Below are 24751 nucleotides of genomic sequence, written 5' to 3'. Positions count from 1 at the left end.
GTGAGTGAGGGTGAGTGAGTGAGGGTGAGTGAGTGAGTGAGGGTGAGTGAGTGAGTGAGGGTGAGTGAGTGAGGGTGAGTGAGTGAGTGAGGGTGAGTGAGGGTGAGTGAGGGCGAGTGAGGGCGAGTGAGGGTGAGTGAGGGTGAGTGAGGGTGAGTGAGGGTGAGTGAGGGTGAGGGGTTGAGGGTGAGTGAGGGTGAGGGGTTGAGGGTGAGTGAGGGTGAGGGTGGGTGAGGGGTTGAGGGTGAGTGAGGGTGAGGGGTTGAGTGAGGGTGAGGGTGAGTGAGGGATTGAGGGTGAGGGGTTGAGGGTGAGTGAGGGTGAGTGAGGGTTTTGTATTTACGTGACTTAGATGGCAGCTCTGGTCGTTAGGCCACATCTCTAGAGAGCAGGAGAGTGCAGCAGGGGAGAGAAGCACAGCAATGCAATAGGTCTCGCATTAGGAAAGTTTGAGCTATTGGTATTGTAAAGGACACATTTTTTATTTATGTGCTTGTTTTGAAAATAGCGAATTAATAGCTTTGTTATTTACAATGCCAATAGTTTTATCTTTCGCAAATGTGACACCTATTGTAACACAATATGTGTTGTGAGGGTGGGTGAGGGTGAGGGGTTGAGGGTGAGTGAGGGTGAGGGGTTGAGGGTGAGTGAGGGTGAGGGGTTGAGGGTGAGTGAGGGTGAGGGGTTGAGGGTGAGTGAGGGTGAGTGAGGGTGAGGGGTTGAGGGGGAGGGGTTGAGGGGGAGGGGTTGAGGGTGAGGGGTTGAGGGTGAGTGAGAGTGAGGGTGAGTGAGGGTGAGAGGGGTTGAGGGTGAGTGAGGGTGAGGGGTTGAGGGTGAGGGGTTGAGGGTGAGTGAGGGTGAGGGGTTGAGGGTGAGGGTGAGAGGGTGAGGGAGGGTGAGTGAGGGTGAGGGGTTGAGGGTGAGTGGGGTTGAGGGTGAGTGAGGGTGAGGGTGAGTGAGGATGAGAGTGAGGATGAGGGTGAGGGTGGGTGAGGGTGAGTGAGGGTGAGGGGTTGAGGGTGAGTGAGGGTGAGGGGTTGAGGGTGAGTGAGGGTGAGGGATTTTAGCGGAGAAGCAGGACGCACTGTTTATTGTAAGCTGCGGAGTGCTAACATTTTACCCCCACCTGCAGGTGCTAGCTCCAAATTAATTTTGAGGAAAGACGCTGCGTCATTTCAACTTTTTTTAAATTAGGAATCCCGACAGAACACATTGACATCGGTGCTGATGATGTAATTAACTGCACGAAGTGTCTGAGCCAAACAGGCTTTTATGTAAGCAAAAGGTAATGAAAAAAAAGTCTTACTTAGAGAGTTTTCGCAGTAGGAGACAGAGATTATGGGGGCGGGTTAGACTGCATCTTCTGGTTGCGTGTACTCTTTGCTGCAACAGTACAAAGACAACAGGGACACTTCAAGATAAGGGGCAACAACAGCCAGCAGGCCACTGTGCGTGCTATCACCAAGTAAAAGAATTGGCTGAAGGTGGGCCTGTCTGCTTCTCTGCCTGGATAGGAGCCAGGGGGAGTCGGAGCACAATAACCTGCATGAAGGCCACTGTTCAAAGTATACTTCGAGGCACTGAAAAGCATCCCCGCAGTCAGGAGCGGATCCTGTACCAGAGACACCTAGAAGGAGCATGGAAGCATCGGACCTCAATGTATGTGGCAATATACATCTGCATGCCCGAACCGCAGAGAGCTTCTTGCTCAGACTGCCCAGCGACGGGGAAGCTCTGTTATCTGAAAATTCCGGAATGAGATACTCTGGCGAGCACTGAGAGCTGACGACACCCATAGCTTCCACAGTTGTGTGTACAGTTATCTATTGAAGGAAACTATGGAGAGTTTCAAAGCTTTACATCGCGGAATAAAAGGGAGAAGTTAGTAAACAGAGTAACTGTGTCCCTAGGAATGGACTATGATGGCAAGTAATCCAGCCTGGCGGTATCTTGCAGGACTGTCTGCAACAGACAGACTCGTGTTCGCAGTTACATTTCTCTTCTGCAGAGACATCTTGCAGTCGAGGCGAGGGTCTGGTAACCGCAATCTGCTGTGAGCGAAGGTCTCCAGCACAGCTCTAACCTGGATAAAACATCTTGTGATCCGTGTGGAAGCGACAGGAATTTCCTAAAGCAAGCTCGAACAGGAGAGTAGGCTATGACGGAATATACTGGAAGCACAAATGGGCAGAGGAACACGAGCTACACGAGTCGAGATAGTGCCGAAAATCAAAAGATGTACCAGATTACTGCAAAAACAAGTATGAAAAGAAGAATATTGAGAAAAGGAGAGGGGAGGACGGAGAGATGGGAAAAGAATGGAGAGAGAGGGATAGAGAGGAGGCGGCGAGGTAGCGAGACTTGGAAGTGTAGTTAGGACACTAATGGGGGTGGGGCAGTGGGGAGATTAAGTGACAGCAGCCTGGCGGCAGTGAAAGAAGTGTAATTAGGGGGAGGAGAAGTGAGGCCGGGTGTGCTGGAGAAGCAAGACGGAGGGAAGAGAGAGAAGGGGAGGGGGCGGAGCGGGGAGAGGGAACAGACGGAGGGAAGGCAGATAAGGGGAGGGGGGAGGAGAAATGCGACACGGCGGGCAGGGGAGGGGGCGGAGCGGGGAGGTGTGAAAGCAGCAGGGGCCTGGAGTGCTGCTGAGGGAACTGATGTGCACGCGCTTTTAAGCTCAATGCGCATGCGCATTGAGCTTAAAAGTCACGGGCACTGCAAGGAATCGCCACGATTCCTTGCAAGTTAGTTTAACTCTGGTTAAAGCCCTATATCCTCGCAAGCTCGATGCGCATCGACAGGCGAGACCTAAAACCACTTGTAAAAAAACTTTAATCCCCCATCCTCTCCACATACCCTTTCTTGTCAGTAACTAGAAGTTTCTCGGTCTCCTTTAACAACAAACTCGAGAAGGATCACAACTGGACATTCAAAATGCATCATAAAGGGAGTAGTGAAAATATAATCTAGATTTGGTGCCGGACGTGTCTCCAATGCATTACTACTAAGACAGCGATTACATACGAATTTTCTGAGCTATTACAAGTTAAACTCCTAAGGCTATACTCCACTTACAACTTTGGATCTAACAAATTGGTTTTTGTAGTTGGTTACATTTTCAGGTTTCTCATTGTGGGTTGTTACCTCCTCTAAGTTAGGTCTTTACTTTCATATTTACCCGATTCATACCAATAAAACAGTGACATTTGTAGTATTCTGAGAAGATATTTTTAATCAGAGATGGCACTAAATTCGGCATCAAGCACATTTAGAATACCTTTTCTATACATATAGCTGTTAGCTTTCTTCTGAGTCTAAGACCGGCATTGTCTCACCCCCAGAAATGTAATAATTACATTAGGAAGTATTTTTCTATTACTAGTACCTCAATCACCCACTATGCTTGCCCAAATCATTCTCTCTCATTCATTAGTCTATGAGACAGATCTAGAAAATGCACGCCTTTTTACCCCTACTAAATTAGACAGCAGTGACCACTTTAAAGGCTTGGCTCTCCAAGGCATCTCTGAATGTATCTGCGCCCAAAAGCAGAAAGGTAACCAAGGAGGCAGTGAATTATCTTTCTAGCCTGATTGACATTTTAAATATATATTACTATTTGGATTTGGTGTCACGGATTTACATTTACTAATTTTCCAACCTACAAAGTTGCTTCTATGTATTTATCAACTAAATGAATAACCGTGCTGCCTAAATGTGCTTAAAACAACCTTGATTTTTTTCTATGCCTTTCATTTCATTATAAAACTCAGAACCCAGTTTTGATTTTCAGGCCTGTGCTCTGAAATGCCACAACTGAGGTGTCAGAAAAACGAATAAAGACTGTCTTTTAGGGACAAGCGTTCTAGAGCATGCGAGACACTGTATACAAAAGGGGGCTTGGAGCCCGCCCGTTGCATACAATTTGGTGCTGTGCATCGCACTCTTTTTTTACAGTCTCGTGATTTGTCACGGCCGGCCTATCCTCATTTCTGTTCCTTTCTGTGGAGCAGGGACCAAGCACTAATTGATTCAACTTAAGTCAGTGTCCGTCCGCTGCCCTCAAAGTGATTAATTGGGTCTATTTTGTCCTGTTGAACTTTTAGTGCCCTGCAAACAGAAGGCGTTTGACTGGCAAAAACGTGCCCAGCACGACAAAATGAAAAATATTTATTTTCTATAGCGACGTTTACTGCCAAGTCTCCTTTTCTCACTTTGAAAGAGACATTGTTTCTTTCTTGTGTAATTTATGAGATGCTTTAACACAATCGTGCCATAAACCCCACTCCAAACCACCTTACTACAGCCCACTCACCCCAATCCACCACACTCCAATTGAAAGCAATCTGCCCCACTCCAGCCAGATCCAATCTACTACATTCCAATCCACCTCAATCCAGTTTACCCCAATCCAATATACTCTAATCCACCCCACTGCAATCTACTCCACCCTGTTCACCCCACTCCAGTCCAACCCACTCCACCCCACTCCAGCTCAAACCACCCTCTACTCCAATTCATTCCACCCTATCCAATCCATCCAGCCCATCACACTCCAATCCACCCTATCCCAATCCACTCCACCCTATTCCACTCCACGACACACTCTGCCACTTAACCACTAAATTCTACTTCCCCCTACTCCATTCTAGGATACTATACGCCACCAACCTTTAGCCATGCTGATCAGCAGCCACACTGATGTACAACATGGCTAAAACACATTGATGAAGCCAATAGCTCTTGTATGGGCCAGATCTATATGGCTCTGCCAATGCTGGTCTGTTTAGCTATTGCATATTACTTTTAAACAATCATTGTTCTTTCCACACAAAGTAGGGTATTTTAATGGTCGGTTTCCTGCAACACTGCTCCTTCAACTTCATCAAAGAGTCCAGAAGCAAATTATTTTCTCCAATCATAGGAAAGAAAATTTGAAAACGGAATGGCATTCTTAGTGTCTTGCATTCTATTGCATGTGGTACATTCGCTCATGATTGTTATTACTATTGTTTTCTCTTACTAACCAATTTTCTTTGTTTGGTCCTAAATGGAATGTGACTAATGACATTTTGATTACTTACATCTTGATGAACACCGACTGCATTACTTCATAACTAAATAAAACGATAGTAAACAGATCGGTTCTGATTTACATAACATTGTGAATAACAAAAAATCAAAAAAGTAGCACAAGATCTCACCTACCCACTTGTTCATATGGGATGTCCAGGACGTAGAGGACCTGGGTACTCTAGCAATACTTGAACACTGCACCTTCTTAAGACCCTGCTTTGTAGTCCAATACAGATCGTTTTGTAAGGTTTGTAATTTGTAAAATAACGTTTATATTTGTTCAATAAATGAACCATTTATACAAACTGCTGTAACAGATATGATCTAAGCAATTTTATTTGATTCGGAGAAATAAAGGAATTCCAATGTACTCTTACATAGGATGTACAATTGAGCAACACTTCACAAATGAGGCTCTGACCAGGGTCTGGGAAATCAACTTGGCACCAAGAAGCAGAACCTTCCACCGAGAACCAAAATCTTTAGCCCAAAAGCTAATTCCTATAACCTTTCCCGGTTTTGTTTTCGGGGCTGGAATTGGGATGCAGGTGGCTTGCTAGTGTACATAAAGATGCCCCATTAGCAAGCCAACTCTGCTTTACTTCAACAAACCCTGTGGCAGAGTGTATTCCCATGAACAAAATGCACAAGCTGTAGTTATTCACAGTGCAGAATATTTCTTTCCTCAGGTCAGGTTCTTGGCTCTTCTATAGGACGTCTCATAGCTAAGACTAGGATCGGCCCCAGAAAGGGAAAATAAACGACGTGGGCTTCTTAGTTTGGGTCACAAAGAATTGCTTAAATGAAACAAACTAGAGGTGGAAGGACTCATTCCTGTTAGGCGGAACAGCCATTTTGGAATCTTCAGAAGGAAAAAAGGCCTCAACTCCTTGGGAGAGCCAATGCAGTACATATAGGCCTGTCATATAGCAGCAGGAATCTTGCGTGAGCCTTGGTCCTTGCATCAGTGTTGGAACTTGGAGTCAAATAGAATCTGAGTGAATGCATCCATCGCTTTTAAGATAACTTCTGATCTAGTCAAATAAAAACTGTGATTTTACTATTCTAGTTAACAGTATATGTCTCAATTATTGTAGATTTTTTCTTCCCATCTACAGTGTCTTTGATTACAATGGGTATTGAGATGATGGTTTTATGTAGACCATTTGCGACCAATACCATTATGTGAATGAGAAGTATTTAGCGGCACAATGGTGCAACACAAAACAGGAGACCTGCATAGAATCAATTTAAATTGGTGTTGATAAAGAGTGTAGAATAACTATCTCGCCTCTTGGCCATCTCTCCCTTTAAAGTAATTAGAGCATGCAAAGTAAACCAGATTAACATTCACAAGACCTACGTAAAGGAAAACAGTGGATAACTCAACTTTTAAAGCAAAGCAAGTGAACAAGAAAAAAGAGTGGCGGATTCATCTTTGTTACCTGTTATCAGACTATTTTTGGTTCCCCATTTTTTGAAATATTTTCAAGAAGAACTTGCACGGAAAATAAGCAACCAATCTAAAATGTACTCTAGTACCACACTTACTAATAAAGTGGAGTTCTTTAGAATAAAATCAATCATCAGGAGAAACAAAAAAGTCTAAAATAGTTTAATGGTTGTGTTTTAATCTACCTAAGACCACTTCCCGCCGGTACCTACCAAGTTCTACAACACATATGTTTGCCATGGCTCTCCTCACAGATGAACAACGTTTGTCTCCACAACCAGTGTGTGTTTCAAAGCCTCATCTTATTAAATGTAGTGCAACCAACAATTCGAGGTCCTTGGCAACTGGGTACTTAAACGAGGCAAGCCCAGCACTTATTTCCCAACAAAAAGCAAGAAACAATCCCTATCTTCAAGCATACTATACTGACTAACAGACACGTGGTTTTTCAACAAAAAGTAGAATATTTATTGTACAAAGAAACAATCGCAGTACGAAAATTGCATTCTTCTGCTAATGCAACCCCCCCCCCCAAAAAAAGGCCTTCCCAATTTGTCACCAAGGAAAATTCTATCGGTGTTCAAACATTCCAAAAGAAATTTTTTGCTCATGGGATCTTTAGACTGTCCATTCTGGCTATTTTATCAAATGGGTCCCAGATGAGTTGCTAGAGCACATGAAAAGAAAATACTATCCATCCTGCTGCTGGATAAAGGGGTTGGGAATGGCCTCCATGCCGTCCTGTGGGCAGATAAGAACCACTGATGTCCCTCGACACACAACAAGACCCAGCTGCCGCGTGTCTTCTGTTAATTTGTATTGATCATCTGGATCTGAAAGAGAACACATTAAGATACATAATTTAAAGAATATAGCTGTTAATTTGAGATAAAAGTTGCACGTGGACCACTCCTAGGGGAGTGCTCTATAAATACCGGTATTGAGCTTGAAGATCGGAGAAAACCATAGATTATATAACTTGCGTTTTAACTAGGATCAGGAGGAGAGAAACAAATTCACCAATAATAAAATCCACTAGGGCAATTATGTTATATATAAAACAGGCAAGCTATTACTTGCAGGCATTTGAAGCAGTTTGAATGCTTTTTGAGAAAACAATTTCCATCAGAAACATTGTACATGGTATATTTGTTGCATGCATTAAGCGATAGAAGATGTAATGGGTGGGGCAAGAGGGGACAAGGAAATATCACAGGCGCAATATATATTTCTTACATGACCGTTTTGTGCTTAGTCTACCATAGGAAGATGATGGCAGAAGGTGTGGAAGATTCAGAATCATTAGAAGTAGGAGAGGTCAGCTCATTGGCTAGAGTTTGGTTCAAACTAGGGAAGGGTATTTTCTACACGTTAGTTCAAACAACGGGTGGGGTAGGTACATGAATTTTGGTAAATATCAAGGACAGTGGTTTACATAGCGCCCAGTGAAGGTACAGTCATCCAACATGCTATTGGTAATGGGTGATGCATATTCACCTTGCATACGTCGGATTGTTCTAGAGCAGAGTTCTTCAATCTGTGGGGCACGCCCCCCAGGGGGGGGGGGGCGCAACACCATCCTAGGGGGGACGCGCACTCCACTCTAAAACCTGACCTTTGTTCGTCTTACTGTCACGCCTTGGAAGTCTGCTCCGGTAACAGAGGGTTGGAGGAGGGAGGGAGTGTAAATTCACAAGGCACTATGTGCCCGTGCTTTTGTTATGTTAAGAGCAGACACAGCTGTCACAGGAGGGGGTTAATTAGTATAGCTGAAATGCTTCAGCTGCAGTGGGAGGCAGGGGGTCACTCTCCTCTGCTAAAACCGAAGCAAACGGACTGTCTTGTTCTTTGCGTTCTGTTTCTTAGCAGATGAGACTCCTTGCCTTCCACTGCAGCTGAAGCATTTCAGCTCTATGAATTAATGTACAGTGCTTAATTTGTAAAATCAAAATGTTGCGGTGGTAAAGATTTCTCAGAAGAATGGTCGAGGTGGTGAATACTAAGGCTGCATTGTGTTGATTTCACCTCATGTCTCTCGCATTCACCTCCAGAACTCCCTGCCCCTTTACTTCACACTTTCAAGTCCCTACAGCAATTACTTCAGCTTCTCACATGTGTGAGCTTCAGACACTTTCAGTGTAGCTACCCAACATCACTTTTTTTCCCTGACAAACATGTGCTGACGACTCGGGCGACTGTTTTGCCTAAAGTCATGACTCTTATGCTCATTTGGCAAACATCACCCTGCCAGTGTTTTTGCACCTTCTCACCGGTTGGACCCCAAAAAGGTTTTAAGCTTTTTTTTTTTTTTAAACATAAACCGTCATGTAGGAGATTAGCTCTTTGTGAATTTCCCAGGTGTAAAAAAGGGAAGGCTGTGCATTAGAGGAGTCTGTCGAGGGGATAGTCCTCCACATTAAGATCTGGTATGCACTAGCCAAGAAGGAACTGTATGAAGCTTTGAGAGCCCATTCCATTCGGGCTAAGGCTGCCACCACTGCACTGGTATGTGGTGTGCCTGTCCCTGATATCTGCTTGTTAGCTAAATGGGCGTCTGCAAATTTGTTCATAAAGCAGTACTGCCTTGACAGCCAGATCCGGAGGGAAGGCAATTTCACCCACCTGGTCCTGCAAGACCTTTTGGTCTGAGCCTCCTCCACAAACCTACCACCGAGGGAGGTAGTGTTTTGATATCTATTCTAAGGTGAGGATCATGTGGTTAGAGGTATACATCAAAAGAGTAAGTTACTTAACTCCAATAACAATGTTTCTAGTGGTTACTCTTTCTAAATATACATTTATCACCACTCTCCTACCCTCCAGTTCCAAGGAGTGGCCTATGTTTTTGCATCTAAAAGTGGCACAGCACTGTCAGCAGCAATATATGAAACAAAGAGTATGTCACTTCCCAGCAGAACAGCAACTTTTCTTTCTTGTACTTTTGGGGGGCCGTTCATAAGCACCTGGTGTAGGTTTCTATCCTCATCTGTTTTTAACCCACACCAGTGCTTATTAATGTATAAATTAGTAGTGTAAATCAGGTGTCAAGTGTGAGGATCGCTGGTGATGGCGAGCATGAGAGAGAAAGGGAAAGAGCAACTAAATGGAATAGAACAGAAAAGAGAGGAACCAACTGCAAGGCAGAGTGTGATAGAGATCAAATGAAGGAGAGAATTAAACAGAGTGATGGGTCTGTTTTCCTATGCAGCATGAAATGACAAAACGTGCTGTAGCAACCACCGCGTAATAGTGAAATAGCAACAATGCACTCTCTAATTTCATGCCCTGAAGGTACTGAAACCCTGCGCTGCCGTCAATAACATGCCAAGTTACTTCAAGTGTCTGGTAATACACCTTGCATTCAGACAACTCTCTCCTCATTCTCACACTTCACTTTCACACTGACCCTGAACTCACAGCGATCACATTGCACTCACACTGATCCCCATGCACTCACCCGCTCACCCTGCACTCACAGTGATCACTCTGCACTCACAATGCACTTGCGCTGTTCACCCTGTACCTCACCCTCATACAAGCACACTACTCAACCTGCACTCATGTGGTGCTTCACTCAACTGTCCCCCTCACTTCTTAATCTGCAATGTCGCTCAAATAAGCCCCTAACCTTCCATTCATTCATTCGTCCCACTCTGCACTTACATCCGCACCCAAATTCATATGGTCACCACACTCACCCTGCTCCTCACTCCATTACTCTCCTCTCAAACTGTTGCATGGCTCACCCTGCACTCACATGGGCCCTTCTGCCACCCACACAGCGCAGAGGTTTAAAAAAGGTTGAACATTATTTGCCGGATATGGCCAAGGATATGCGTGTGGCGGTCGATTATGTAGTGTACCAGATTACAGAAATTTCTGTCAGGTGTTGGGGGGCCCAACATCTAAAATAAATCAGCTGGGGGGCTCAACTTCCAAAAGTTTGAAGACCTCTGTTCTAGAGGGCCTGTCATCCAGTCTTGTATTTTTTGCTCTGAAAGTTTCCAGTATCAGTGAATCGTGTAGATACAGAAAGTGATCTGTTCTTCAAGACAGGCTATTTTGCTTATGTGGATAACCGTGAAACCCAGGCAAATGGACTTCTTTTTGATGCATATGCTATAGGGAGTAATCAGGTGAAAAGCACACTGAGAACAGCCTTGGACTGGGTGACAGGGGAGTGTATGAACCCGGTCTATATTGCTTTGCCAATCATCGAGGAAGAGGATTGAAGTGGACACTGTATTTTAGAATGTGTAAATAGGGGGGCTGGTTTTGATCTCAAGTAACCTGAGCGACACCAAAAAAACTCCTTATACTTAACCTTTAATCAATGGGGACAAGCATTGTCTTTTAAAAAGGATCTCAAAAGCTACCTCTTCCCGAGAGCAGTGTAGTGTTAACATCTGTAGGTAATGTTTATGGTCGAAGCGCCAGGATACCCTTTGGGTGACAGCTGAGCTCTATAAGTATGCTTACAATTACAAGCAGAGAGAAGACGTTGAACCGTTCTTTGAGTTTGTGAAGTCACAGGGAGATTTTGTGTAAGGTGCAGTGTGGCCTGATTAATATTATGTAGGTCCAGTTTTAGCAGCAGGCTGCAAGTTGCCAATAACACCTCTAAGTATAGCGATGCACCGTCATACATACACTTCACACAATTCATCCACTGTAAATTTGTCCTTAAGACAAACATGTAAAAAGCAGAATGTGGTCTAGATTTCACATCAGCACGAGAGGAAATGCGGTTAGTTTTGAGTTTTATAGTCTTAGACCTTAATCCTGGACCCTCCAATTATTAAATTCCCTTTTCATTTAGCTTTCAGTAGATGCTTTCACTCGGCTTGACCTAAGTGATGGAATAAAGCGTCTGTGCTATTTTGTACACATGCAGATTTTCCTACTTTAATTCACAAACGCAGTTTAGTTGAGCGTTTTAAGTTTGAGAAGAATGATCGACAAGCGGAGTGAGTCTCTTACTAAACAGTTTCGCTCAAAAATGCCAGGCAAAGGTCTAATTTATATTGCCCGCTGACTTCACAAAACAGTTTTGAACTGTGTTTACATCAATATACAGTTCAGGTACAGCAATAGAGACACTATTCTGCACAGCTAGGATATGTGATGCAATTAGTCGTTTCGATCCTGGACCATCCATTATCTTAGAAATCCAATGCAACAGTTGACTCCCAGCTGTGTTAAGGTGCATTTATGCAAAATCTAACTACAAAAGCCAATAGCTTTGACATACACACATATATATATATATATATATATATTCAACCTTCCCTTTGAGGAGGAACCTTCCAACACTGTGCAAACAGTTTGCCCTCATACTTTTTTTTTATATTTAATCTGACCAAGTTCGCTTTTCATTGAGTGTGTTAATGCGGTCATTGTTTAGATTCACCAGCACACCAACGTGGCTCTTATGGATGCAGAAACAGCACTAGGAATGAACCTTGTCACAAGCCAGCGTTATTAAAAAACATTTGCCAAAATATTCCAACTACTACCATGCCAAGCAGGTCACAAAGTTAGTTCTTTATTTTGTTGCATGACCCCTCGCTGCCACCCAATAGAGACACTATTTGGATCGTGCAGCGGGGGATAAAATGTGTGAGCTAGAAGTTAAAAAATAACTTCTACTCCCAACATTCAAACTTCCTTGCCATTTCCTCTCTTCTTGCACATCAGACGGCTATGACCACCTATGCACATCTTACCATCGCCGTTGCAGGCGAGATGTAGCACATGTGAAAGAAGACAACTATTGTCACAAGGCTGCCTTTTAAGTCTTTTAAGTCTTGTCCCTCTTTTCCATCAAACTCTTTTACATCTACTGGCCTGCCATCTGTACTTTTTGGCAACTTGAGGTTACATAACACAGCTCTCTTCGGCAACTTGAGGTTACATAACACAGCTCTCTTCGGCAACTTGAGGTTACATAACACAGCTCTCTTCGGCAACTTGAGGTTACATAACACAGCTCTCTTCCCTTATTTGAAAGTCCGCATAAAAGAAAATATCTAAAGTCATAAAGCCCCCTAATGGAGCCGGCAAGTTCTTCTGACAGATTTATCACAAAATGTTCATACCTCTCATATATTCTATGGTGCCATCGAGTACCAGGTTAAGCAGAGGGTCAAAGCCTTTCAAGACCCCACTTGCTAGAAAAAAAAGTAATATACCAAATTGTTAGAGCACATCACAAACATTTCTATTCATTAACATCAATCAATTGGATATGTTCCTCATAATAATAAAACATCAATTTTTAACAAATACAATCAATCATTCATAACTTAGGTTTTCAATGTTTACTAATAAATGTAGGAAAGTGCCCCTTTTGACATTGTCATTCCCACTTTTTGCCTGGTATTTGATGTGATTTCGGCTGGAAGTGCACTGGGTTCCTGCCAACCAGGTCCCAAGTGCCAGGTCGGTTTCCCGAAACTCCCATTGTTTCCCCAATTGGCAATACCTTTAGTACCCTCTGCAAGTCCCTACAGCATGCCTTATAGTCCTAAGGCAAGGTCCCTCATATTACATGTGAGGACATATCTGCATGATCTGAGCTGATATGCCGCTGTGCTGGTCAGTTCCATTACTACCAGTAAAAGTGAACAGGAAAGCAATTTTAAAACAAGTGCTGGGCACTGGTGAAAATGAGCTTCCCAGCTACATGATGGCTTTACTGAAAATAGGGATGTTTGGTATCAAACATCTTATTAATAAACCTGCTGGTACCAAAGACTGAGTGGTGAAGCTTCAAGACTGAGAAAACCAGACACGGGAAAGCGCCACTGCACCCAAGCTGAAGTAGGCCTAAATGCCACTGTGGTCCTCAAACCCTCCAGACTTAAAGTCCACCTAGGGTTTCCTAACTGTGAACTTCTCAAGCTGCCTGTAGCCTGTTTGCCAGCCCCCTCTACCGCGACTGCTACCAGTGACGAAAACCTGACACTTAAAGACACCTCTGCACCGTCGCCCCTGGCCTATGAAGAAGAGGACCAAAGGAGTCCCTAAGCATCGTGAGGTCTGAGCCCCTCCTGTTGGTTCAGTCCAAGTTACCTCCCAGTCAATCAATCAGACATTTGTAGAGCGCGCTACTCACCCATGAGGGTCTCAAGGCGCTGAAGGGGGAGGGGTGCTGCTACTGCTCGAAAAGCCAGGTCTTGAGGTGTTTCCTGAAGGTGAGATGGTCCTGGGTCCTTCGTAGGTGTGAGGGGAGGGCATTCAATGTTTTGGCTGCCAGGTAGGCGAATGATCTTCCTCCGGCGGTGGTTCTGCGGATTCGTGGGCCGGTGGCGAGGGCGAGGCTGGCAGAGCAGAGCTGACGGGTGAGAGTGTAGAACGAGAGAGGCGGTTGTTGAGGTATTCGGGCCCCATGTCGTGGAGCGCTTTGTGTGCGTGGGTGAGGAGCCTGAATGTGATCCTCTTGTTGACAGGCAGCCAGTGCAGGTTTCTCAGGTGGGCGGATATGTGGCTGTGCCGAGGGATATCGAGGAGGAGTCGTGTGGAGGCGTTCTGTATTAGTTGTAGTCGTTTCTGAAGTTTGGCGGTGGTTCCTGCGTATAGGGTGTTTCCGTAGTCCAGTCGGCTGGTGACGAGGGCCTGGGTGACCGTCTTTCTGGTTTCGGTGGGGATCCACTGGAAGATCTTTCGGAGCATGCGCAGGGTGTTGAAGCATGATGCCGAGACGGCATTGACTTGCTTGGTCATCGTGAGGGAGGAGTCCAGGATGAATCCCAGGTTGCGTGCTTGGTCCGAGGATGTCGGCGTGGATCCCAGAGCTGAGGGCCACCAGGAGTCGTCCCAGGCGGACGGGGATTGTCCGAGAATGAGGACCTCCGTTTTGTCTGTGTTCAGCTTCAGGCAGCTGAGCTTCATCCAGTCTGCAACGTCTTTCATTCCTTCCTGTAGGTTGGTTTTGGAGGTGGCTGGGTCTTTGGTGAGGGAGAGTATCAGTTGGGTGTCGTCGGCGTAGGAGAGGATGTTGATGTTGTGTTTGCGTGCGATTGGCGGTGAGGGGGCTCATGTAGATGTTGAAGAGGGTTGAGCTGAGTGAGAAGCCTTGGGGTACGCCGCAGATGATCTTGGTGGCTTCTGAGCGGAAGGAGGCGGACTATCTTGGTTCTGTCGGAGAGGAACGAGGTGATCCAGTCCAGGGCCTTTCCTTGGATCCCAGTGTTGAAGAGGCGGGTTGTTAGGGTGTGATGGCATACGGTATCTAAGGCTGCCGAGAGGTCCAGGAGGATGAGGGCGGTCATTTCTCCGTTGTCCATCAGGGTCCTGATGTCGTCGGTGGCCGCAATGAGGGCCATCTCGGTGCTGTGGTTGACTCGAAATCCAGACTGGGATGGGTCGAGCGAGTAGTTTGCCTCGAGGAAGGCAGTCAGCTGTTTATTGACGGTCTTCTCGATGACTTTGGCCGGGAAGGGACGAAGAGTTATGGGGCAGACGTTCTTGAGGTCTTTGGGGTCCGCTGTGGGTTTCTTCAGCAGGGCGTTGATTTCTGCGTGCCTCCAGCTCCCGGGGCAGGTGGCTGACGCGAACAAGCGGTTTATGATGTTCCGGAGATGGGGTGCGATGATGGTGTCGGCTTTGTCGAAGATACCTGCAGCCTCTTTTCACGAAGACAGATCCCCAAAGAATAACATTGGACACCAGACACTGTATTGCACCACTGCATGTGGCCACTGATGCTGCCTTGGACCTTGCCCCATACTCACCTTAAGTCCAGGAGATTGGTTTCATAAGGTGCTGAACTCTACCTGTAAGCCACACTTGTCTTTCATCCCATATGATAACATTGCAGCTTCTGAAAAAATGCACTGAGTCGACTTTTGAAAACGTAAAATGATTATCTGGCAGAACTTACCTGATTGTATGGATTCTGATTTCTGATGCCTATATCGTGTGTGTATATTATATATATATATATATATATATATATATATATATATATATATATATATATACGCATCAGAATCCATACAATCAGGTAAGTAAGTTCTGCAAGATAAAATGCGATATGTTATTTTTATAAATTAGTGTGGATCTCCTTCCTTCTTGAATCATGTGCATCATTTATTGACTGTTGTATGTATAACACTCCTCTATGATAAGCCATTCCTTCTCCACCACACTACCCCCTAGAATAGCACCTTAGGGTTGCTAGAGCAAACCCCTGTCCCCTCATAAGGGAATACCTAGACTCTTTGCACAGTAAACCTCTTTTTGGTATACCATATAAAGAGCCAACTTCCTACATTAAAGACCAATGTTCATAGGCTTGGAATGTTACTGTCTAATTTACAATTTGTAAGAAGACTATCTCTAACCAGACTAAAAAAACGCATTGGCAAAGCCAATAGGTTTGGGTTTGATTGCCAACTCCCACAGAGTTTGCACATTAGAACATAGCACAAGGGAGCAAACTAGCAAAAGCGGGCTCCAGATGTTAAGTAGATGCATGTGCAGTTAAATGCGAGCACTCTAGTGGAGGTGGACAGATAGATACAAACAGTGAATAGAGTTAGGTAAGACACCAAAACTCCAGTGGCTGAGCCAAGATGCGATTGACAAAGTCTTAAGCCAGTGGATGAAAAAAATCCAATGGTTAAATATTGCAGGTCCAAGCTTACTCAAAGTATATTGTTTGCGGTGCTGTTAAAACCCCGGCCTAACAGTAATCTACTGTCCATGAGGATCAAGGAGTAACCAGAATAATCTCAAACCATTTGAAAATGTGAACTGTGTGTTTAAGGGCGTGGGGGGTTAATGAGGATTACTCTTAGTTACCATAGGGGTGTTTAGGGAGGCCTATTAAAGCGGTGATAGACTTGCCCCTCTGTCAATTACACAGCTGGACATTCAACAATGTACTACTTTTAGACACCATCAATCCAAAAAAAAAATTCTTCTCTTGTAATCAAAACAAATTATGTTACAGAGACCTACATTACTATAACAATTAAGCAAAAAAGGCAAATCTGAAACTGAGACATTCAATTGAACTTTTTCATATTGAATTGAGGTATGCAAGTTAGAAATGACCTGACAATTCAAGATAAAAGTAAACTGAGAAAGTGAAATGGGCAGTTGAATTAGGAGCAGCCATGGTCCGTGCAGGTAACAGCGGTGGGACGGGTAGAGGGGCGGGGGGGGGGGGGGGGGGGGGGGGTTGAGGGATGATGCAGAGGGATAATTAAATAATTATTTTTCCCTCTGCATCATCCCTCGAAATCCCCCCCCTTACCCTGCCCCACCGCTGTTACCTGCACCAACCGCGGCTGATTAGAAGGGCGCATGAAACCAGTGACAGCTCCTCTGTTAAGGCTGGGGAGCATATCTCTGCCTGCTGCGAGCGCAGCAGGTACACACAGAATAATAAAATGATCATTCCCATTTTAATATTCTGTGTGCTGCTAGCGCAAGCGTGATGGTGGGGGCGGAGCAGGCAGATTCCTGCGTACTGCAAGAGGACTGCTTCAAGTGCTCAGTGCGCATGACAGATTGGCGACTATCTACAGCTGGCTAATTTGTCATGCACACTTGCCAGAATAAATACAAACTTAAAAATATATATACATTTTAGAACGCTTTTTTTTTAAAAGTAAATAACGGGACAGCTTGAATGGTTTCACTTCCGTAGGAGATGTACAATTAATTTGTTAAGCGATAATGACAGAATTATTTAAAAATAGTCACCTACCTTCTCTTCCACCTTGAAATTTCACACGAATGGTTTTGTCGATGTATTTAGAGAGATCTAGGATACTCTCTTTCTTTTTCTTCTCTTTATCCTGTACAAAGACAACAATAAATACAATTAGTTAGGACAGAGCACGAAAGATTAGACTGTAGCTATGCATCTTACCTGGCTCAACTCAATCATGTGATGTTAAGATGCAAAAACACATTTGTCACTTAAATGCTCTGTGTTTCAGTGACACAATATCAATATTTGCATCAGGCATACTAGCAAATATTCAAATAATTTTCACAAGTGTGACTGCACAGGGAGAAAGAAGTGCAGTTTTGGAGAGAGGCAGGGCCAAAGAGTACGGGGGTGTAGACCCCATGCAATGCTACCTTCCCCAAAAACAAGAACTAAAACATCTGGTGCCACCTTTTAAGTGTCTACAGTACTTTGATTGGAGTCCAGCAGTGCAGATTATTAATGCAGGAGCTGGAAATTATTTTCTTCCAGGGTTTCTAGCTTGCCATGCAGTTTTGGCTAATTATTGGGTGGTTTTGTGACGCACTGTAGCATCATATACGGCCTGTATTAATTTTTATTATAGTTATCATATATAACACATTATAAAAAACAATAAAGGAATTGTAGTTTTTATGTAAATGTAGTACTTTGTTTGTAGGTATCTATGTGGTACTTCTATAGTGTGAACCTAGACAAAAGACAGTGGAGCACCACAGGGTCAAAAGCAACCATAAAGTCAATGACGGATTTTAGAGGTAGCTGGTTTGCGGACTGTTAATGCAGTGTTCTTTAAATTGGTATGTCTTCACCCACTTCCTAAATAGGATAAGTCTTGGGGCTGTCTTTATCAACATAGGTATGTTTTTCCAGATTCTGGGTTCATGGATGGAAAAGGCTTGGTGCCATGTTTTTTCCCCTTCTTTTTCATACTTTTTAGTCTGCAGTCTAATGGTGACCTGGCTGTGGGCATGCAGGAAACCACAAGAGATTATTTGATTGTTCTGTTTAAGAATCAAGTTTGTCTAGTGGTCCATATTTATGATTCCAGGAAGTTTTATTTCATAGGTACAATTTTCATCAATCTTTTAGACCTCTCTGGTGTGCTTGCTAACTGGTTTCTGCCAACCTGTCACCAGAGACACTGTTCTGACCTCATAGGTTTAGAGCCTTTGCTCTCAGGAGACCCAGAACAAAGGCCTGGCCAGGTAGAGGGTGCAATACACCTCTCACAAGATGACCTGCTGATTAGCCTCCTTGGGCCAGCGAGCTTCAAAGAAGCTGCCGCCTAAGGAATGCAAATCTGTCTCCCCTCATAGGAGAGGAAGCCAACCTCTGTCCAGGATCCCCTTAGCACCTGGACAGGCGGGAAAATTAGCTAGTAAGTAGGCGGGCCACCTCCAGGCTTGTACCACCCCTAAGGTGATCAACTGAGAGGTGAATACGTACCACCCCTAATGTGATCAACTGAGAGGTGAATACGAGTTTTCAGAAGTAGCCATCTTTGTGATGGCATACTTAGGAATTCTGTGGCTGGGTTATGCCCGCTTCCCACAGGACGTGGTCATATAGATGACATAGTGACACCCCCTTTAGGGGAGCTACTACTCTACACTCCCCTTAATTCAGTATTTAGGAGAGCTCTTGGCACCAGAGAAGCAGATCCTGTCATCATACGAAGAAGGACACGAAGAGCTGCAGAAGATTGACGAGAGCACCTGACTTTGCCCCACCCCTGCTGTCCTGTGCGCCATTCTCTGTTGAACCTGCTCCGAAGACGACTCGTCATGCAGCTGTGTGCCTCCAGAACCTGTGAGAACTGCCTGCCTGCAATAAAGAACAAGCCCACCCATGAACATCCTACCTGTTCAGAAGAAACTCCAAAGAAAAGAATCTGAGGCCTCCGGAACCGCAAAACCCAGACAACTGAAGCAACCACTGCACCAGTCGCCTCCGGCCCGAGCTGAAGTTGGCCAAGGGTGCCAAGAAGATTCCCCAGGCCTCCAGAGCCTGAGCCCATTGTGGTTTCAGCTCTCCTGGACTCCCCAATATCGCTGCAGCCTCTGCACACAGCCCTCCTCTGCCATGACTGTTCTGATAAGGAAAATCTTGATGCTTAAAGACACCTCTGCATCTGTCCACCCGGGCCTGTGGAGAAGAGGACCAAAGGTGTCCCACATCCACAAGCATCGCAAGGCTTGAGCGCACTTGCTGGTTCAGCCCGACTGGCATCCTAGCTAGAGCCTGCAGTCTCTTTTTACAGTGACCGATCTCCATTGAAAAGCATTGGGCTCCCAATACTGATTTGCACCCGACAGCCCTCATGCACAGGTGGAGTACTGTTGATGCTGCCTTTGACCTTGCCCACCACTCACTTTAACTCCTGGAGATTGGTCTTGTAAGTCGATGTACTGTATCTGTTTGCAGGACTTGTTCTTCCTTCCATAGGATAACATTGCAGAACTCAGAAATTGCACCACCTGCTCACTTTTTAAAGTGAAAATATTATTTAAAAACATACTTACCTGAATGATTTTTCTTTAATGCCTAAACATATATAGGTACTTGGTATTTTTATAAATTGGTGTGGATCTCCTTCTTGAGTCATGAGTGTCATTTATTAATCATTGTGTGTATTTGCAAATGTCTTACACTACTCTGTGTTAAGCCCAGGGCTGCTTGACCACACTACCCTTTAAGTGAGCACTTTGCAATTGCGTAGCAAGCCTGGTCCACTAGTAAGGGAACCCCTGTACTCTTAGTATCTACAGTATACTATATTCTTTATATATCACATAAAGAGCTATCTTCCTACGCACTTCCCTGGTTAAAGAAAGTGTAACATCTGAACCAATTGGTCCTCTGTAGAATACTCCTGCTACAAAGAAAATGGAGAGTTCTTACTGGGTGGAAACTTAGTGCAACTTATTAAAGCAGAAATAATTGGTTTTGTGTTTATTTTGTACCACTAACAAAGCTGTTCTCAGGCCAAGTGTTTGACCCAGCCTTTCATAGTCTCATTTAAAAAGCAACTGAAATGCACAACACCCCAAAATATGCACAGATCTAAGAATATGGGTTTGCGTCAACCAACAGGCTTTGAAAATACAATCCTCTCTCACTTAAAATTAGAAGTGGGTGGGAATAATCTGAACAGTTGGTGCTCTTTCTTCAACATTATGATAACGTCCACTGCATGGACTTGTGAGATACAAACTTTGCTGTATGCATATGTTACATTAAAAATATGCAATAAATAAACCACAAGATCGTGGTCATCTATCACTGCAAAGCCGCAAATGTCTGAGTAAATACATAAAACATGGGGGGACTTTTGGGCCACACTGACCTGGGAGGTCGTCCTTCTTCTTGGCTCCTGACCACCACCACTGCAGCCTCAGCGCTGCCCTGAAGCAACACACACAAGGCTCCCTGCTGCCTGCCGCTTCCGAATAATCGCGGCGAGGCGGCAGATCGGGGACTACATCCCCCAGCACCGCTAGCGCCTAGGAAGGCGTGTTTCCTGTCCCGCCCCCAGAGGTGCGCTTAAGGACAGCGCAAGCCCCAGGGGAGCGGGGGACTTTTGAGCCACACTGACCTGGGAGGTCGTCCTTCTTCTTGGCTCCTGACCACCACCACTGCAGCCTCAGCGCTGCCCTGCAGCAACACACACCAGGCTCCCTGCCGCTTCCGAATAATCGCGGCGAGGCGGCAGATCGGGGACTACATCCCCCAGCACCGCTAGCGCCTAGGAAGGCGTGTTTCCTGTCCCGCCTCCGGAGGTGCGCTAAAGGACAGCGCGAGCCCCGGGGGAGCGGGGGACTTTTGGGCCACACTGACCTGGGAGGTCGTCCTTCTTCTTGGCTCCTGACCACCACCACTGCAGCCTCAGCGCTGCCCTGCAGCAACACACACCAGGCTCCCTGCTGCCTGCCGCTTCCGAATAATCGCGGCGAGGCGGCAGATCGGGGACTACATCCCCCAGCACCGCTAGTGCCTAGGAAGGCGTGTTTCCTGTCCCGCCCCCGGAGGTGCGCTTAAGGACAGCACGAACCCCCGCGTCGCTGGATCACGCGCGGGTCGGCGCCCGGGCAAAGGGCGGGCCCTCAGAGGCACGAGGAGGACGGGCCACCCCATTTGATTCTATCACAGGAGGAGGTAATGTGATGCTCCTTTTCTATCGACTGTCTGGTGAATTCATTACCATAAAACAATGTCCATTTGGGAAGAGCTCAATGCCCTGTGTGGCACAAAGTACGTCCCTGACTTAACAATCTCCCCTACTGTGGGTACTTATTGTGTTACGCCAAATAGCTCCCCACGGGATCTTGTTCCTCCCGCTAATAAAGACCATAGCCAAGTAAACACTTCGCCCCTGGGACCCAACTTTAGAGGGAAGCACGACAGTGAAATAGACAATGGGAACTTTGTAAGTACACAAAATGTGTACCAGCACAATTTTATCTCCCCCTAACCAAACCGCATTAATGGAGGACCCTGCCGTGGACAAATCAGATGACCCTGTCTTGTCTCCCCAATTGACTTAATTGGCCCAAATTGAGCAAATGTTGGTAACTGTCATCTCTCCCTTGGTTAAAAAAATCAACGACTTGGGGGAAAGGCTGACAAGCATCGAGGAAGTAATCAGAAAGCACCCTCCTCCAACAATCAAAACGGCTACATCCGTCTGCCCTAACCCCCCCTTCGTCCCCGAAAAACATAAACCTGGTATTTGTCATGGTGTAGCTCTAATACAGCCCCCCTGTATACCTACCCCAACAGGCCCGAAAGTAATTTTAAAACCTGTTTCAAAAACTCATCAAGTGGCTAGACCCGCTCCACGTATCAACCTACCTCCTGAAGCCGCCCCATATGTGTCTGTCCTCTCTGGTGTCCCTGCCCTCACCCAGGGAACACATGAATCCCAGCAGGACCTGCTAAATAAGGTCATCTTCTGGCTACAAAAGAATAGACCCTTGCCACCCGAGTTAGATGGTGGTATCCTGAGTGTCAGGAGGGTGGGATGGTTAGGCACGTTGCCCAAAGACATTGCTGGGGATTTGGTACTAATTAAATTCAAAAACAGAAATATCGTCCCCTATTTACGTTTTTGCCCCCCCAAAGCAAGACATGGCACTATTCGCATATGGGACTTGTACGATTTTTACCCGAGTTCTCCACATATTACATAGAACCAATTTCCTAGGCTGTAAAGGTTTGTCTACAAATTGCATTTTTAAGACCCCACTATTTAAAGGCCACCTATAAGTTTGAGCCAAACTGACAGGGTAGGATGTAACTGATAAGTATATTGTTTTAGAGTTGCTTCATTGATCTTGAAACCCTTGCATATTGATTAGCTGATTTGCTATACTTATTTAATTTTGTTTTATTAATTTTGTTATGATCTTCTACGATGTCCATGAAATGTTATGGTTTTTATTCATGTATTGTTGATGCTTTTATGATTTTTAAACTAAAATCGAATAAAGCTTTTCTGAACTGAACATAAAACATGTGTTAAACATGCAACATTCTCCAAACATGCAATAATACACTAAGCAAAAAAACACATTCAAATGTTGCCTTAAGAAGCATTACATTTCTATTAGCCTCTAGAACAGAAACTGATCAAGTTAATATCAATGATCAAATTTGTCAAATTAATTTACTGGAGATATATCATAGAAAGTTTGCCGTGGAACATGAGTGATGTTTTACACGCAGGGAACACAGACCTTTAACGTCATGATAAGTTTGTATTAGTGCCCTGTAGTGGCTCCTAACTACATGTGCACTGTACAAGTCCAACAGACTAGATATTCTCAACAAAAAAAAAAATAAAGAGCAAGTTATTTTACTTAATGTAAATTATATTCATTTCCATATGCAAGTGTTTTTCTATAAAAGACTTCATTACTGCACTTTGAAAGAAAAAGAGTTCAGTTGGTGTACTTATAAAGGCCATGTGTTAAGGAGTAAAACAAATGTTCCGATTTTAAAATGATAATCCTTGGTGCCTACACTTATAGAAGTGAAATACAGCTTACTGTTTGAGTATTTCTGCCTTGAAACGGCCGTTTTTGTCAATCACCCTATCAAATTAACGTTTTACTTGTTTTTGGGAAACTGGCACCAGAAACATAGAAACTGCGGATAAACAGTCTTTTCTAGCTATTCGTTTTCATAGTCTTACAGTAGACGAGAACATATCGGACAGGTTCTGGCAGTATAAGTAATTTGAAAGGCCCAGCCAGTACTAACATATTATTGATGAGGACTGGACACGCAAGCAGTTAGCATATATCAGCACGGTGCCATCCTGCTTTTCAAGAGTTTTTGGCTGAACCTCACTGCTCTCTCGCCTGTAAGGAGGCACTGTTCTCCTCAAGGCACCTCCAAGACAACACCGTGGCACTCTGAAAAATCAGGCTGTATGCCGCAGCACATTGTATTATACATCTGATATGTGTGACCACGTCACCCGTCACCAAAAGAAGCCCTTCCTCCACAAGCTTCATGTACAAGCCTAGCAGGACCTGCACCCTTTACCATCTACAGAAAATCACAAGGCCTTGAGCGGTACAACACAACACCGGGAGCCAAGATAATCACCAGACTGAGTAAAACTGGCTTCCTCCATAAATGAAAGAGCAACACCTCGATGTTCCCAATGTCCCAGCAATTTGAAACTGACACGCCTCTTCAGAAACGCCAACTCCTACGAACTCAGCAAGGGCAGTCTGCCTCATTATAAAATATTATGAATAGTTGAATTGATGACTGCTTGTTCATCACTTGAGGTCTCACTCCACTACCACCATTATATACCAAAAATACCCATGCACTATTACTAAGTGCCAAGCGTAAATAAGACACACATCGGCAACTGTATACTACCATTTGCGAGGAGGAAAGTGGAGTTTCAAATTGTGGAAATTACAAGATTCCAAGGCCTGCGAATATCAAGTCACCAACTTGGAATGAAGCTTCCCACACTGAAGCTTTTCTACCGATACCGGCTGTTCATTCAGCCCTCTCCCTCCCCTGGAAAGCGCTAAATATATTTAATACAAAAATAATTATTTCGAAAAGGGGGGGTAGAAACAGCGCACATTACTTACCGCCATCTTCAAACTCCCCTCTGACCTGTCACCTTTCACCTCCTCTTGATGTGCGTCACAAGGAGTGAGAAATAGAAGAAAGACTAACGTGTTCGCCATGGAGATAGAAAAGGGACTGGTTTTCATGATACACTTAAAAGCTGTAGAAACTCGTGGCAGAGGCCAGAGGGGCTTTCCAGAGGCTAGTGGAGACTCAGTCTGTGTTAGGTCAATGGGGACAGAAAACGCAGTGGGCAGAGTACTGTTCTGTGAGTCTGCTATAACTTGAGAGAGCCTTGTTATAAATGGACAGAAGTGAGCAGGAATCAAACAGTTGAATCAGGGGATGGAAGAGGTAAGGAGAAGTTTCCCAGGTCCAGGATCTTTTTTTTT

General features: G+C 44.8%; 1 protein-coding gene across 1 annotated transcript; it reads right to left on the bottom strand.

Annotated features, from left to right (window-relative positions):
• Positions 1 to 6676: 6676 nt before the first annotated feature.
• On the bottom strand, positions 6677 to 24442 carry LSM7 (LSM7 homolog, U6 small nuclear RNA and mRNA degradation associated). Its single transcript, XM_086946351.1, has 4 exons — positions 24380 to 24442; positions 17250 to 17340; positions 12628 to 12699; positions 6677 to 7362 (listed from the first exon to the last, which is right to left on the bottom strand). The coding sequence occupies exons 1-4, from the start codon at positions 24383 to 24385 to the stop codon at positions 7220 to 7222; spliced, it is 312 nt and encodes a 103-aa protein (XP_086802477.1). The 5' UTR covers positions 24386 to 24442; the 3' UTR covers positions 6677 to 7219.
• Between the last annotated feature and the right edge of the window lie 309 nt (positions 24443 to 24751).

Source organism: Lissotriton vulgaris, chromosome 12 (assembly GCF_964263255.1).
Source record: "Lissotriton vulgaris chromosome 12, aLisVul1.2, whole genome shotgun sequence".
NCBI lineage: Eukaryota > Metazoa > Chordata > Amphibia > Caudata > Salamandridae > Lissotriton > Lissotriton vulgaris.
Note: the sequence above shows the minus strand (reverse complement) of the source record. Positions and strands in the feature narration are given on the sequence as shown.